The sequence below is a fragment of the Lissotriton helveticus genome, chromosome 3_1 (assembly GCF_964261635.1).
Source record: "Lissotriton helveticus chromosome 3_1, aLisHel1.1, whole genome shotgun sequence".
Lineage (NCBI taxonomy): Eukaryota > Metazoa > Chordata > Amphibia > Caudata > Salamandridae > Lissotriton > Lissotriton helveticus.
Genome location: NC_136061.1, coordinates 2,118,895,395 through 2,118,911,995, shown reverse-complemented (window position 1 = coordinate 2,118,911,995; position 16,601 = coordinate 2,118,895,395). Strand labels below are relative to the sequence as shown.

Here is a 16,601-nt window from a genome sequence, read left to right as displayed (position 1 = left end):
TTTGGTTTCGGCCCCGTGTTCAGGGAGTGGCTGGTTCTCTTATATAATGCACCTGAAGCTAGAGTGCGTGTTAATGGGGTATTATCTTCCAACTGGGCTATCCAACGCGGTACCAGGCAGGGTTGTCCCCTATCGCCCTTACTATTTGCACTCATTTTGGAGCCCCAGGCCTGTATAGTTCGATCTACCCCAGGCTTAGGGGGCTTTCTCGACGACTCCGGCCACCTTGCAGAGGAACGCATATCGTTGTATGCGGATGATATTCTGCTATATGTGACGGACCCAGCTGAAACTCTTCCTAAACTTCTTCGACTCTTTGTAGATTATGGTTGTCATGAGGGGTATAAGATTAACTGGAATAAATCCACCTTGTACCCAGTGCCAGGGGTGTCGACACCTCGGTCCTATCCGAGCTGTCTGAAGGTGTCTCCGGATGGGTTCCAATATCTGGGATTGTATATCACTATTCATACTCTGTCTTGCTTACAACACAATATTCTATGTATCTTTTCCAATTTTCAAGACGACGTTAAGAGGTAGAGGAGACTCCCTCTGACGATCATGGAGCAGGAGGCAATGTAAAAAATGACCACTCTTCCGCAGTTGTTATACATTTTACAGAATATGTACTGCAAAATACCAGATGCCATATTTGCATCCCTTGATGGGGAACTCCGTACCCTCCTTTGGGATGGGGCCCACCCACGTATAGCGTTGAAAACGCTACAACTGAATCCGTATAATGGGGGCCTGGCCCTACTGGAGATTAGGGCCGACTATAGGGTAGCACATCTTATTATAGTCAATGAACGGGGCCACGCTCCGGGTGATCATCCCGCTTACCGGTTGGAGCGACTTCAATTCCAAGATCATGCATATCGACATTACCTGTATGGTGGGCCGGGTACCGCCTGCCTCCTCCTGGCCACGCAACGGACGGTAGAAGCATGGAAACGCGCAGAGAAACAGATGCAATGGGACAAGAAACCCACTAGACAGACTTCATTCACTATGGGCAGGGATCCGATTGAAGGAAATTAGGAAACTGAGAGGTTTCCATAGTTGGGACTTAATAGGAATCTCCAAAGTCGGAGATGTACTGGACAAAGGCAAATTGGCGTCCTTCGCCTCCCTGCAGGCGTCTTACCAACTTCACTCGAACCAACACTATGCCTATCTCCGGTTCCGGCATGCCTGGCGAGCCAAAGGGCTTGCGGAGGTGACGCTCCCGGAATATGCCCCTTTAGAGGGAAGACTCCTCCAGGAAGAGATTCCTTATAAGGCTATCTCACTAACCTATAGGACACAAATTAATAATATTCCCAACAACGTAGGCCCGCTCAGGGTAAGATGGGAACGTACTACCGGCCCGCTAGAAGACCTTGATTGGGAGGCCGCCCTTATGCATCCCCGTGAAGTGGCGATCAGGCTGCGACTGCGCCTTGTACAGTACAAAATCCTTCATAGGGCTAACTTTGATAGGGCAAGAGCAGAGTACCCAGAGTGCCTTCGATGTCATGCAGAGCGGGGAACATTCATACACACACTCTGGGAGTGTACTCAGATACAAATGTATTGGTCCACAGTGGTGCGGGAATTGAATACTATATTGGGGGCTCACCTGGAGGTAAAACCTCGCTCTATACTATTGGGGATCAACACGGAAGTAGATCTTCCACGATAGAAGCTTCTCTTGGTCAATTTGGGATTGGTAGTTGCCAAAAGAGACATAGCTCGCTACTGGGGCGCTTCCCAAAACCCTACCATACAGGAATGGAGGAACTGTTTAAATTTGTATATGGTGGCGGAGAAAACAACATATATAGTGCGGGATGTCCTCGAAAATTTCGTAAAATAAGGACTCCCTGGTTACGTACTATGGCTTGGAGATTGAGTTGGGGGAGGAGAGATCAAGCCTGTCAGGGGGGAGCTGGGGGGGGGCGGGAATTGCACCTGGGCTGTCCTACTGCCTGCATTGTCGACAGATCTGTTACCAGTTATTGAGGGGTCTTCCAGTATATGTACCTATGTAATCATACGTTGGGGAGCCCCGTCCTTGCTCGGGTAGGGGGTCACGACCTGTTCTATCCATCAGCAATTGTCAATGTGTATTGATGCCTGGTTATTTCACACTCATGAGTAATGTATTTCTTGTTTAAATGCAAATAAAAATATTAATTACAACAAAAAAAAAAGAGAATATGGATGGACTTTGGTTCCCTGCACTAGCAAATTAAAAATAAAACACTAGTCACCTGCCTTCACCGTGTCATGAATAATAATAATAATCATCGTGGATTGGACTTTATTTTGCCATATAAACAAAATAGTACATTAAAATAAGTACTTCTTAAATTAATTAAAACATTAACCCACAATCGTATTGAACATAATTACAGAGTCAATGTTACAGGTGAGAATAAATTAGGATATTTGTCACCCTAACAGGTAACATTCACTCTTCTCGGGTCAATTAGGAAGACTTATGTTAACAAAGACTTTGCAAAAACATTTTTATATTCGTAGGCTGCAAAGAACAACTGCAGCAAACATGCATAGAGTGATTAGGAAAACGAGCTGACCGACCCAATAACAATATTCTAAGTTATGAACTGTCTAGATAACGTTTATGCCAACAATCACAACAAATAAATAGATTTGAGAAAAGAGATCAACCGTGAAGTGCTACAACGTAGCACGACTTAAATCGCACCCGGCTTCCATCCACCCATTCCAAAAATATGTTTCCCCTAAAATCGATAAAAATGAAATGCAAACATTAAACTTCCAGATAGCAATTCGGACACTGTTTTTTAAATCAGTACGTTTGCTCATATTCCGCTGACAGCTCGTGATGTCAGAAACACACTAATAAAAATTTAAAAAAATTGAGTTGTGTGTTACAATACAAATATTACGTGTGGTAGTGCAAACACGTCCAATGCCAGTTGCACTTAGAGTAGCCATGTCACAATCCATGTCGGAAGGACATGATGTTTTCAGTCCAGGCCATTCTTTTTATGGCACAAAGCGTCTTGGTCCACTTCAACTAAACAAGCACGCCTGAAAAGAATTCTCTGTTAAGGGAATGAAGCGAAATAAAGACGTTGGGTGCTGTCAACCCCAAGAGACCGAAAAGGTTCCAGCATTCCACGGTCCGATTACATTTTTGGTAAGACAGACAAGTCCGTAATAATTGCAAGTAAGGGTGTGGAAATATAGTGGTGCCTTGTGAACAGTTAACACAAACAGAAACTTTTCAGGATGCCTCTTAGTTGGTCCCAAACGGTAACTAAATGAGCAGCAACAATGCAAGTGTGAAACATGGGACCTGTGTGTCGAAAGTACAGGCAGAATAGTTGCAAGAAACAAAAGCGAATTTAAAACTGGTATTCTGGCACTCATTTCTTACATGTGGACAAAAGTGACACCCTACCCCACTGCCTCCCAGACAGACTTCACAATAGCCCTCTTAAAACACATTCTACCCACAATCAACATGCCCCATTAAGGACCCAACGAAATTCATACATGTCACCCCTAACCCTGAATGGACTCCATTGGCTCCTCTTAACGGCCCTTACCCTCTTCAGGAACAGCTGCATCATTTACAAAGCAAACACAATGAGATGATGGCCCTCGCACTGAAACTTTTCAGACACTCACCCCCAGTAACTATTGGATCCAGGTTAAATCCATCATCCTTCTTTTGCTCACTTCGCCACCCCAGTTCAGACCCAGCCATATGCAAATCAGTCTTGATCCTGTTCCTCGTGGGAATAGTCCAGCTTGAACTGCCAAGCCAGGTCTTCTGGACCAAAAACAAGCATCATGGGACAGGTTTCGGGGTAACACCCCTCTTCAGTGAGGCTAGCTTGAATCCAGTGGCACAGTGAGCAAGGTCCCATTGACCCCACAACAGAATTGGCCCTACTAGGGCTTACTAAAGATTTACCCAAGTTGATCTGTCGATTCACGTAAATGGCCCTACTGCTAGCCAAACGCCAGGTGGCAATACGATGGATGTCACCACTGCGACTACATGGTTAAAAGACATGGCCTATTGCCACAATAGCATTGAGGAATGCAGTAACCTGGTACATCCTAGGGCATGACCACAGGGAATTTTGGGAACCCTATAGAACCTACTTCAATCGTACCACAGTACTACGCCATCCCTTCAAAACTCAGATACTAGAGGGTGCTTGTTTTGAACCATTCCCTCAATCAGCAGACAATGTATGTATGTATGTGACAGGATAAACAGCCGTCACCCCGCATCCGTAACCCGGCATGCGGTTACGACCAACGCATATCATTACCCTGCAAGTCATTTCAAAGACTTGCGTAGGGGGAGAAGGTGTTGGATTTTAAATCCAACACCTTCCCTGCAGTCCACACAGACTGGAGTTGGAATAGTAAATTTTACTATTTCAACATCCAGCGCCCCCCATCCGCAAGTCGTTGTTACGAATTGCGGGTAAGGGAATGCGTTGTTACAACGCGGTCGTTGTAACAACCGCGTTGTAACAACATGCGGGGTAATGGTATGCGGGGAAAAGCGGCATATCCATGTGACAGTGCCATTAAGAGAGGGAATACACATTGATAGTTGATTATTTATCTTTGATGTGCCTGTACATATGCTATTGGAATTGTAACCTGTATATTTACTTGCGATATTGATGTCAATTGTGCATAAGATGCATACGTTTTCTTTCCTTGTTCATGCAAAAATTAAAATTTATATCTCTCTAATTGTGAATTTTGTACACTTTTTTTTTTTTAGTTACTGATCCGAGTTGTATCAATTATTAACGAGTAAATAAATATGCAAAAGTATTTTTTTTTAAAGCACCCGGGGAGAGGAAGCAACATGAAGGAGGGTGGGGGGGACAGCCTAGCTACACTGGGGAATGTGGGGGCAACAGCAAAGGAACAGAGGAGGGAAGGAGGTAACACTCAAGCAACACGGGAGAGGACACGAAAGTAACAGTTGGGGTGTGCTGAAGGGGAAGCGAAAGCAAAGGAGGGAGGGCAGCACAGAAAGCATCATAGAGATTATGGAAAAGCAACACAGATGGCATGGGTAAGGAGAAGCAATAGGGAAAAAGACATGGGCGAGCTCAAGAGGAGGAGGATGGTGAGAAGCAGTCTGGCAAAGAGAGCAACATGGAGTGCACTGGAAGAGAAGTACATGAGGGAGACAGTTACGAAACGCACAAACTCTGAGTGCTTCACACTAAAGAAATAAGCATTGGAATAGCCAACAGGTCTCGCTTTTGGGACATTATAAGTATTTAGTTATGCAGCACAATATCCTTGGTGCAACAACATAAACTGTTGGAAGGCTAAACACGTATAAGGTCCCAAAGGTGAGACCTATTGGCTATATGCCAACGCTTGTTTGAATTTGAAGAGGCACTGTCATATTTATATGATGTTTGTATAGGATCTACAAAGCAGGCATGTTCAGGGATTAGCTCGTGCACAGGCTCTAAGATCCAAGCTAGACCCCTGGCTCTCCCTGTTCATTTATAAGGTCACCCACCTCTAGTTTGCTCAGGGGTCGCAATTACCATTTGGATGGTTTTCACTGCATCCAGGGTGCATTTAAAATCTCAAACTTCATTAAATTACGGCCGGTCAACCCTGCCAGAATTGAACAGGGGAAAAGTATATGGCATTTACCGTACAATGATGATTTTTGTTCCGAAAGCACCAAAATCCGCATGCTATAACCTGGACACGCACAATAGGTGCTATTTACCACACCTGATATTATAATATTTTAGTACTTAGTGGCTAGGTCAAACATACAGGAGCGAATTCGCTCGATTATAAGCAATGTAAGGGTTTTTGCGGTCTGGCTCCACCGAGCATCTGACTTTGGGCCTGGAGAACCAGTGTTCAGGTCTCGGCGCCAAGTGTACAAAATAAGCGCCGAAAGCTGAGAGCCGAGACACACAGAACGCTCTTCACTACCGTCATCACATGTGTGCAGAACCGAGCCCAACTTGGAGACACCCAGCCGGCGAGAGCACCGAGCTGGAATGCAGCAATGAGGGGTTATTCACAGGCTACAGTACAGGTGATGCACCGCAAAAGTGTGTTTTAGCAAAGATACGGCAGATCCGTGTCCACGCAGGAGCCTGTCGCCAGAAACAGAAACTCAATTAATAACAAGCACTGAAACACAAAAGCCGCCCGCAGCCGTGAAAGTGAAACAGTACTCCGGGTTAACAAGTGGGAGTGGTGGGGGGAGTGCGGCCGAGAGAACACACAGTGATTCCCTTGGGGGAACGATCCTTGGGCACCATCTGTTTGGAAGTTAATTACAAACAGGTGTTGCCAAAGCTCGCTCCCGCAAGGGATTCGCCAAACGTGCACGCGATGTCATTGAAAGCAATGCAATGCGTGCAAGTTTTTGCCTGAAAAGGCGAAGCGATTTCTAAAGGTCTTTTTCCTATGCAGAGCATGCGCGCTGCGTGGGCGAGACCGAAAAAGTAGTGCTTGAAAAGCAAGCAGTGGAACCTGTGATGCCAGCCAATCGAAGAGACTGTAAAAAGGCATTGTGCCATGGAAGGGACAAACATGAAATTGACAAGCTGGGACGCAAATAGGAAGGAAATAAGACTGACAAGGAAAGTCAAACTATGAGGAGCAATGAGTGAGCTTTAATCCCCTCTATTTCTTGGTAAGACACTAAATGCCTCCCAACAGACATTGCATGCATTGTCTAGTAAAGTCGACCTAAAAATCCACAGTAAAAATTCTGCTCCCCTATGTGGCAGGTACTAGAGATCTATTTATAACTGAATATCTAATAGAAAATAAGCACTCGCTTCAAATCAGTAAGCATACATTAAGGACAACATCGTATTCCATGATGGCACTGGCTATCTGAAATCATCAGTATTATTTCCCTCAGGAGTAAATTTATGGAGTACTGAGACAACACAACCTACGATCTCTACATAGCAACAAATCCAGCAGCAAAACAATCCATAACAAACGGATCAAACAATAGTAAGAAATCCCAAGGAAGGAAACAGATAGATATCAGTTTATTGAGACATTCTCAAAAGGATATTCACAACAGACAGGTGGTGTAAGTGGTGTAAAACGTTGCAATGGTCAGAATAACGACCGATAGGTGTACACAAAAGCAACAAAGTGTCAAAAATGATGAACAGTCTTTTCAGTTTCATATTTAGAGATTACTTGCGATTTCACTGTATCCCACAGGGGTCGGCATAGAACCCTTATGCATGGGTGAGACCCTTGCCCATCTGGATAGTGTAATGTATTGCAAGTCTATCATAGCATACTCATTGGATTTCCGGTCAAAAAAACTTCTAATAAGATTCTCAGTGTAGGCGACAGTGTGGCAGAGAAGGCACATTCTTATACATACTCTGGGAGTGCACCCACATTTTTAAATATTGGAAAGCAATACACCACTGTATGGAAGAGACCTTGGGACAAAACCTGGCCCTGGAGGCTAAAAGAGGTTTATTAAATATTTGGGAGCCATCGGACCTGAATATGTTTGCCAAACAAAACATAGCTAGAATGTGGGGGGCGCAGCGTGTTCCATCTGTAAATACCTGGATGAAGGATATGGACTGGTGTATTTTTAGGGAAAAAACTGTATATGTCTCCAGGGGATGCCCCAAAAAATGGACACAAATATGGGGTAAATGGAATGCATACAGAGGGGATATCTATACTTTGCCGCTTCTTCCCCCCCTCTCTTCTCTGGATGTACCCCTAGTAATGTATAAAATGCTTGCCTCATGTATTAATGGTAGAAACCCGAACATTCCAAAATGGTGTCATCATATGACCCTTGTGCAACAAAGCTGAAGAGTGTAATGTTGGCAAATGTCATCAATTAAAAAGTTATAAAAAAAAAAAACTTCCAATAGCTCAGTTTTTTAAACACCATAGAAAGAATGCTTACAAGCATATACGGAAATTGCCACTGATCTATTTAATCACCATGTGCGAGGAGGATTTGGATCTGTCCAATTCAATCCTTCATACCCATGACCTGTTTAATCCCCAGTCCAACACATCAGTCAAGAAGGCCACATGCTATCCAAATTTCTGTCCCAAACTCAGTGGATAATGTTGTACCATCCCGTTACAAAACTCTCTAGAAAGTCTGCTGTTCCAGCCATTGCCTCTCCTATACTTGGTGGGATTCCGTTCTACGCAACCCAACATACCTTGAGCGACACAGGACTTATTAAAACTCTCTTACTGCAGCATTCTGCAACATGTACTAACCACTTCGATAGCCCCTCCAAAACAAGATGTCTGAAACTTTACTATCTACTTTGCCCTTACCTAAGCAAGACACGTCAAGGCAATGCATACGGTTACAACATTCACATAACTTATGGGGCTCTATATCCTTAACAGACCATCAAAAAAGGCAAAACCCTCCGTGGTCCACTATTATAACCTCTGGAAAACTCAGAGGGTCATTAAAACTCATCCTGCTCTCCGGCACTATTTGCTTGGACTCAGACACTACTTATGATGTAATAGAATCCACTTCTGGTTTGAGCATCAGGTTTCTGATGCTCATGTAGGGGTGCTGCCTGCCTCTACCTATATATAATTAATGGGCCCTCTTATATATGTATCCCACATGGGTAGGCTTTCCTGTTTTCAGTTTCTATTTATTCTGGTGGGGTTTTTTTCAGTGTTTTCAACATCTTAAAAAACAGTTGTTATCAGTGGTTACACATTTTCTCGCCACCTAAAACAACAGAAAAAGTGTTTTTCCGGTGTTTATGGAACGTTTTGCTTTTATTATTGCTTTGCTTTCTGCACTGAAAGTACATGGCATATAGACAGTGTACTTATAGTGTACATGAGGTCCAAATAGATTTTTGCTAATTAGTCTTTTTGTAGTACACCATACAATACTTCTTCAGTGAGTCTTTGCGTCATGTGCACTCGCTCTTTCCTTCCCTTGTAAACTTCTGTGAGAAGGCTCTCTCAGCATTCATATCCCCTTGGGCTGAGAACCATCAGCTAAGGGACACAGTTGGGATGACTCTTTTTGTGATGCCACATAAAGCACGAAATGAAATATTTGCGTTTTAATTCATGTGCATAAGAAAACAGTGCACCAGAATGGACTAAAAAGTCAATAGCATCCCTCATTACCTCTGAAGATTGTAAAGATGCTTTCAGCATACCATTTAACAAGTGGCAAGGATCTCCTACAGGGAATCACTTCAGCTTGGGTATCAATTTTGACACGTCATCACACAACTTTTTTATATATGTAGCTGAATCACTGCAAATACAAACAATATCACTCCAATCTTTGTTAAACTTGGAAAGAAGCTTTTTTGCAGAGCATTACAAGTGACACTGCGTTCCATGTTTTCCAAAAGTCTGGTGTCATGTTTTCATTAATATCCCAGATGTTTGGTGATATATATATATACGTGTCACTATACCTTGCGTTGAATGTTTAAAGCCTGAGAAGTTGGCAATTCACCTACTATCAATACTGACCCACTAGAAACTATGGTCTGATGCATTAAGGGTTTTTACCCATTCTCTGTGGGTAAATGTGATGACACATATTAGGAAAGATTTTTATGAGACCAGCCATTTTACCTATCAGTGAAAGAATCAAATGCAGCCAAAATATCAAATAGGAGTTTGATATTTCCCGATTCTCTATAGTTCATAAAATAATTAAACTAGACCTAAAACAAGAAACTAAACCCTGCATCTTTAGACCAAAGGACACAAAACTAAAAAAGTAAAAAGAAGAAACAATATTTTAGTGGCATCCCTAAAGAACAACACTCAAGCAGAATAATGTTAGCCAGTCTTTCTTACTGCTAGCTTGTATAACAAAGTTACATTGTATTGACCCCTTCAGGAAGAAAAAAATTACTCTTTCGCTCTCTTTTTCCTTTTTTTGAATGGCATTTAGTTTGTGGTTGTCCAGGTGTTTTTTCAGTGTTTATTTGTTTTCACCGGTGAGAGCTATTTTTCTTTCAGTGGTGTTTTATCAGTTATTATAGGTTTAAACCTAAAACCCCACAGCCTACACATGGGTCATAATCCAACTCTAGCTTTAAACTTCTAATCATACACTTCCTGTTAGGAAGAGTGCTACCCATACAATAATTCATGTTGCCAGTTGGTCACTGGTATGAAGGGCTATATAATTGAAAACACAATACAGTCTATCACTCTATGGGGCGGTGTGCAATACTTAGGCAATATCCACCTTCACAGGTCTGCTTTCCAGAACACCCTGTTACAGCTCATTCAGCTAGGACCCTAAACCCAGTCACTGACACTGCAAAGACCCTGAGCCAAAGAATAACCATCACTGGCCAGAAACCAAGGCCCAGTTAGAGACATCCACAACTAGATAAAACTTTGTGCATTGTTGCTTTTCCATTGCCACACATTGCGGCAGTGTCCTGCCATCCCTTTATCATGTCTCAGAATCCTAATGCTTGCAACAACCCGTACCACAATAAAAGTGTGCCCTTTATATTCTCCTTGATGAATGGGGAATGGAACCCAGCTCCATCGTATTTATTGTGTAAAAGACACTGAAGTCTGTTTGATAATGAGGTGGTTCTGTATCATAATGATGGCCCTTTTGCTTGGAACTTAAGACCCATGAACAGCCACTCAGCATAACACTAAAGTCTTCCTGTTCATTTTGAACCCAAACCCTCTTACGGAATCACTGGGTTGGTTGTGCAACATGGAGCATGACCTTGTTGCACCACACAAGTGAAGATCTTCCTGCACCTCACTTTCCTTGTACCTTGGGCATTATAGCAACCTCATTAACACCGAACTGTTTTTCAGCACTCAATTATATCTAATTAAGTTCCACTGCTCCACCCTAATATCAACCAGAGACATTGTTCTCAATCTTTTCTAGAAAGAAAACACTGGACTTCTTTTTGTCAAAGTTTTATGCCTGTTTTCACCCCATATGGAATGATCCTTACGCCTTTTGTGGGTTCAACCGTGTCCTACCAACACCCTTTGACCATTTGCATGTATTCCTGCTGGGATCCTCAGATCTGTTAACCGCATGCGCGCGGCGGCTTTTCCCGCTGAACGCGGCGTTTTTTTTAAAACGCGCGTTACTTGACGAGCTCAGCTCGCCATCAGCGTGCGAGCGGCGCAACTGATGACGAGCTGAGCTCGTCATCAGCGCCGAAGTGGTTAAATCCCTCTAACCAGGATTCTGATGAAGTACTGTTGCATTCAAACCTCTCGAGCTCAAGACACTACAGCAACCTCTCCTAACAGGATTGTTTGGACCTTCTCAAGCAGCTCGGTGCTGCCGAGAACAGACATATACAAGAACACTGTTCTTATCTATCCAAGTGGGTCACGCTGGGAATTTTACTGCCAATACTCTATACCCACAATACTCCATCATTTCAGTACAGTGACCTCTGCTGTGCTCTGTCCCTTCATGATGCAGAGAACTGAAGAACACCTGCACAGCATACCCGTTGCAATTTTTTATGCAGGCCTGTGAACACGTGCTATAGGATCAGATGGCACACTCGTGTCCATGAACTGAGCCCACTAAGGCATCAAGACTGCATTATTTGCATTCTCTCCGATTTGAAAGGACCCTCCACCACAATAATAGTCCCTATCATGTGACAAATGGCCAACTGGGGAATAACAACAAAGCTGCTGTTGGCCATTATAAACCTATACTCGAATACCTGGGTTAGAATAAAACTAGCCAACGGCGATAGAACGACAGGTAAAATCTTCACCCGTGTTGGCCTCAAACAGGGCTGTGTATTGGCACCAACGCTGTTTAATATTTTCACAGCGGACCTGGACAAGTGCATTGCGGAAACAGAAAGTGATCCACCAAAGCTAGCCAACCACAAAATCAGGAGCATACAGTACGCAGATGACATCGTACTCTGCAGTCAGACCCCGTTGGGCCTTCAACGTTCCATCACAAAGCTCAACGATTACATCTGTGCACAAGGGCTCCAAACTAATTATAAAAAAACGAAGATTGTCTGTTTTGCCGCTCGGCCAGGGAGGAAATCCTTTAAATGGCAAATTGCAGGCAACACATTAGAGCAGACCTCCACGTACAAATACTTGGGAGTTGTAATCGATGCTAGGTGGTCGCTGAAAGATCATCACTCTTACAGAAAGGCACAGGCTATCAAACTACGCTTCCCCCTAAATTTGTTAAAAAGAAAAATGAATTGTCCATCCAATTCGCATTTGTTGACGATAATATCTGCAAAATTTCTCCCATCTCTCACGTATGGATCGGAGTTGTACAAGGGAAAAGATGCTAACTTTTTGAACACACAACAATCAGAGTTGTTCAAATACATCTTTCATATTCCGAGGTTCGTATCTCAATCCCAGATCCGCTTGGAATTCGGTCTACTAAACCAGCACCAAATTAGACAAGCAGCCATATTAAAAACTTGCTGGAAACTAAGAGCTGCTGAAGAGGACACCCTTATGGGCCTTTGTTGGACTGAGATAAATAACCAGAAAAAGACAAAAAACTCATGGAAAATGGTATGGGAGAACGCCGTCTCGAGCCTTAATATGGAAAAGGCATGGAACACAAATCAATCATTTGTGGCGTTTAAAAAAGAGACTAACGCAGCAGCAAAGCAAATATCATGGACAGCAGATAAAGCTGCCACAGCAAATAAAAAACATGCATGGACTGTGTTGGGCACATATGGGAAGCCAGAGCCACAACCATATTTAGTCAACCATATATCCCCAGCTGCTCAAAAAATACTTTTAAAATTACGGCTGGGAACCACCATATTAAAAAATCACACACCTGCATGGAAGCAAACATGGCCGACACCCTTCTGTAGACTATGTGGGGAAATGGAAGAATCCTTGATGCACATATTGTGTATTTGCCCATCTTTAACAAATCTGAGACGTTATTACCTACTTCATGTTTTTCATCTTTCTCAAATTAGATCATGCCGCCCGGCCGTCATGCTGGCCATGAACAGCTACAAACTGCAGACAGCTTGTAGGGCCGCTAGATTTTGCCAAAAGGCACTTCAGCTAATCATGAACACTGAGGTAAAGGACGGCAAAGGTCCAAATCCGACTGTGCGAAGTGCAAGTACAACTGCAAAATCACTATGTACACAGACATTTTAGAAAGTTTCTTTATTTTAATGTATCTCTAGTTTGTACACTTTAACTTTAAAGTATAAGTTGCTTTTTTATATGAACAATATTGTAAAGGTTTTAATTAACTATATACAATAAAAAAAATTACACAGCTCGGTGCTGCCGAGGACATATACAAGAACACTGTTCTTATCTATCCAAGTGGGTCACGCTGTGAATTTTACTGCCAATACTCTATACCCACAATACTCCATCATTTCAGTACAGTGACCTCTGCTGTGCTCTGTCCCTTCATGATGCAGAGAACTGAAGAACACCTGCACAGCATACCCGTTGCAATTTTTTATGCAGGCCTGTGAACACGTGCTATAGGATCAGATGGCACACTCGTGTCCATGAACTGAGCCCACTAAGGCATCAAGACTGCATTATTTGCATTCTCTCCGATTTGAAAGGACCCTCCACCACAATAATAGTCCCTATCCTGTGACAAATGTTCACAGAGTTACTAGGCCCTGTTGATACAACCTCTAGCAGGAACAGTACACCCAGTGAAAAATGTTACATAGGTTCTCAATCCTGTTCATGTCTACCTACATGACACCTAGACTGTGACTTTAACATGCTCTCTTGTACAAGCTGTGACTCCTCCTGCAAGGTCTCAGCTCTCTGACAGCTCCACTCGGGCCACACACCACTGGAAAGACAAGAAGGACCCACTCTGACATTTATCGTACAGGTCACGCACACCCTACAGAACAGACCTCGAATACTTGTCATCCTTCAAGTACAGAAACTGCGACATCGCCTCCGAAAAAACTTTGCTTTTTGTAACGTGCCCTCCAGCATGGACTTGGCTGCTGCGACAGGCACTCCTACGAACACCTTGTGACACTCGCACTCCTCCTTCCAGTACGATCTTGTGGCTTCTGACACCTGCTGCCGCAGGGCAATTCTGCATGGGCCTGACCTGCTGAATGGATCCTGCGCATATCCTCCCCAGTGGGCAACAATTCCCGTCACACCTCTTTCTTTAGGTACTTCACATCCTTCTCCCGACTCCTGCGCCCTATAACACTTTCTCTGGTAGACCGCCCTGTCACAGTCCTTTTGCAAACACATCACATCTGAACGGACCCTCTCCCCCAGTGACACTCCTTCCTTTAGACATCTAACGCCCTCCTGCAGGTGCACTGTCTCCGCTCCTGAAGACACCTGATGATAAGCCTAGTCGTTTCCTCTACCTCAAACACGTTTTACATCCCCCACTGCATTAAGACAGCGCGGTTTGAACGTCGTTACAACATCACCTCCTGCAGGGGTCATCCAACTCCCCTCTCTCCTCTCCTACATTTGCAAAGCTCTGTCGGCACAATCACAGACAACAGTTGTTAGAACCCCCAACACGTCAAAGTTATGACCAGGGTCCCCGATCGTTTAACCACAGGTTAACATCAAAATGCATTGAACTTGAATACGTTTTTGGAAGACATGGTATGAAACTTGTCACAAGTTTCTGGGTCGCAACATGGACAAAATGAAGATCAGCTCCTTCATATATAGGCTTACTTAAGAATGCAGTGGGACATTATAACTTCCCACCCGCCCACTTGCAGGCTCAACAGTCTAGACTAGAGGGACTGGGGTCCCCGTCTCTCACCCGGGACATGGTAAGGTCCGTCATCAGCTCATCAAACGCCCGAGTCTCCTCAGCCTGCTTCTGGTTATGTAGAGCGATCTTCTCGCTGAACTTGCGGGGGTTGGAACTACTCGAGCCCGGGGATGTTGCCATGGTGTAGGCCGCGGGCGGCGTGGAGTGCGCTGGCTCCGACTCTTAGATTCGAAGACGGGCCCGGCCCGTTCAGCCCGTCATGAGTGCCGGGTCAGGCGGGGCAAAGGCCCCCTGAGAGTCAGGGTAGCGGCCCTGGACCGCCACGGTCGTCGGCGGTTCCCCGTGGAAAGACGGGTGCCATCAGGAAAGTAGGCGCCGTCCTGACAGAGTCATAGATCAGACAGTCGCCAGTCCGGTCGTAGTGTTGGATCAAATGCTGCTTTCGAGCTACAATTCCTCGCGTGGGTCCGCTCCAGATCCTTCCGTCAAGATGAAAGCGTTGTAAGAGAGCGGCTTACACTCACCCCCGGGGCCCAAGTACAAACAGCAGTGCTGCGACAACAAACAGCCGAAGAGCACGACAGTCCCGGGGCAAGCCCCTGCCTACTACTCCGCCCCTGACTTTTCTAACCCGCCCAGCCTGCGTCTGACAGGGGTTAGCCCGGCCCCTAGTTCGTCTCGGACATTGCTACCCTGCCCTAGCCCACCGCTGACATTTCTTACGCACCTCCAACGCGCCTACTGACATTCATTACTCGCCCCCGCAGCACCCACCTAACTGTCTGCTCTGCCCGCTTCTGACGCACCCTCCCGCCCTAAGACTACCTGCCACACCCCTGGGCCACCCCCAGCCCTGCCCTCTCGCCTACCTGCCCGAGGCTCCGCCACCTCCTTCCCGCCCACACTCCTCTCGCGCCAGCACGAAAACGGCCACCAGCCTCCTGAACACCCGCCGTCCCCGCCGTCAGAAGAGGCAACAAGTGGCCGCCAACAGGTAGTCTCGTGTTTCGAAGAATAGAAACACGATCTCTCAGGAACAATTGTATCTATTTTTCGCTTGTTTAAAAAAAATATTTATTTAGATTTTCATAGAGAGCGAACTATACCCACAACACGATAATGCAGAGCGCTATACTGCATAATACTTTGAATTAATAAGAAAGCGTTTGTATGGAAAAAGATAACCCGGAGGCAAAGAACATAAAACAATCAGCGCTAGTCCTAAAATATTGGACAGGGTACATTGCGAGACCCATCTAATTTGCATATAAAGTGACATCACTTTACTTTCTTTTTTTTTTATAAGATTGAAACACTTTATAAGAAATAACTTCCTTGAGAAGCAGTCGAAAAGGGTGACATCGTAAGTAAAATAGAACGCTTAATTAACGGATTGATTATTACGGGTTTTATCCCTGGGGATAATCCCTTTTTAGGTCTGACAATAACCATGACCCTTTCATTTTACTAAAAGTATAGTACAATATGCCTACACAAAAGATCCTTCAGTGCAGCATACATCCAGGCTCGGCTTTAGCACTGGGGGCACCTTGTGCGACAATGTTTGTTGGCGACCTTCACGGGCACCCCCTACCGACTCCCTCACTACCACCCTTTAACAGTTGCCCCCTCAAGTCTCCATAACCACTCTCTCTCAGATGTATTTAATTAGTTATATAGCGCCTCCTATACCAGTGTAGGGTGTCAGAGCACTTTACATCACACACACATTACACCAAGACAATCAATCATATGTGTGTAAATCAGTGTATAGGAAATATTACATGAGCCTGAAGACCACAAGGTGAGT

At 44.5% G+C, this 16,601-nt stretch overlaps 1 protein-coding gene across 5 annotated transcripts in view; it reads right to left on the bottom strand.

Annotated features, from left to right (window-relative positions):
- The window catches only part of CRTC3 (CREB regulated transcription coactivator 3), a 1,392,170-nt gene extending 1,376,626 nt beyond the window's left edge, over nucleotides 1-15,544 (bottom strand). For 4 of the 5 annotated variants that reach the window (XR_013608913.1, XM_078683323.1, XM_078683322.1 and 1 more), the window contains exon 1: nucleotides 14,840-15,404. Coding sequence is in view for 4 of the 5 variants with exons in the window: in XM_078683323.1 (XP_078539449.1) it covers nucleotides 14,840-14,971 (132 nt within the window). In the remaining variant the exon portion in view is untranslated. Of the gene's footprint in view, nucleotides 1-14,839 lie in introns of all 5 variants that reach the window. The other variant, XM_078683321.1, reaches the window with a different exon arrangement.
- Between the last annotated feature and the right edge of the window lie 1,057 nt (nucleotides 15,545-16,601).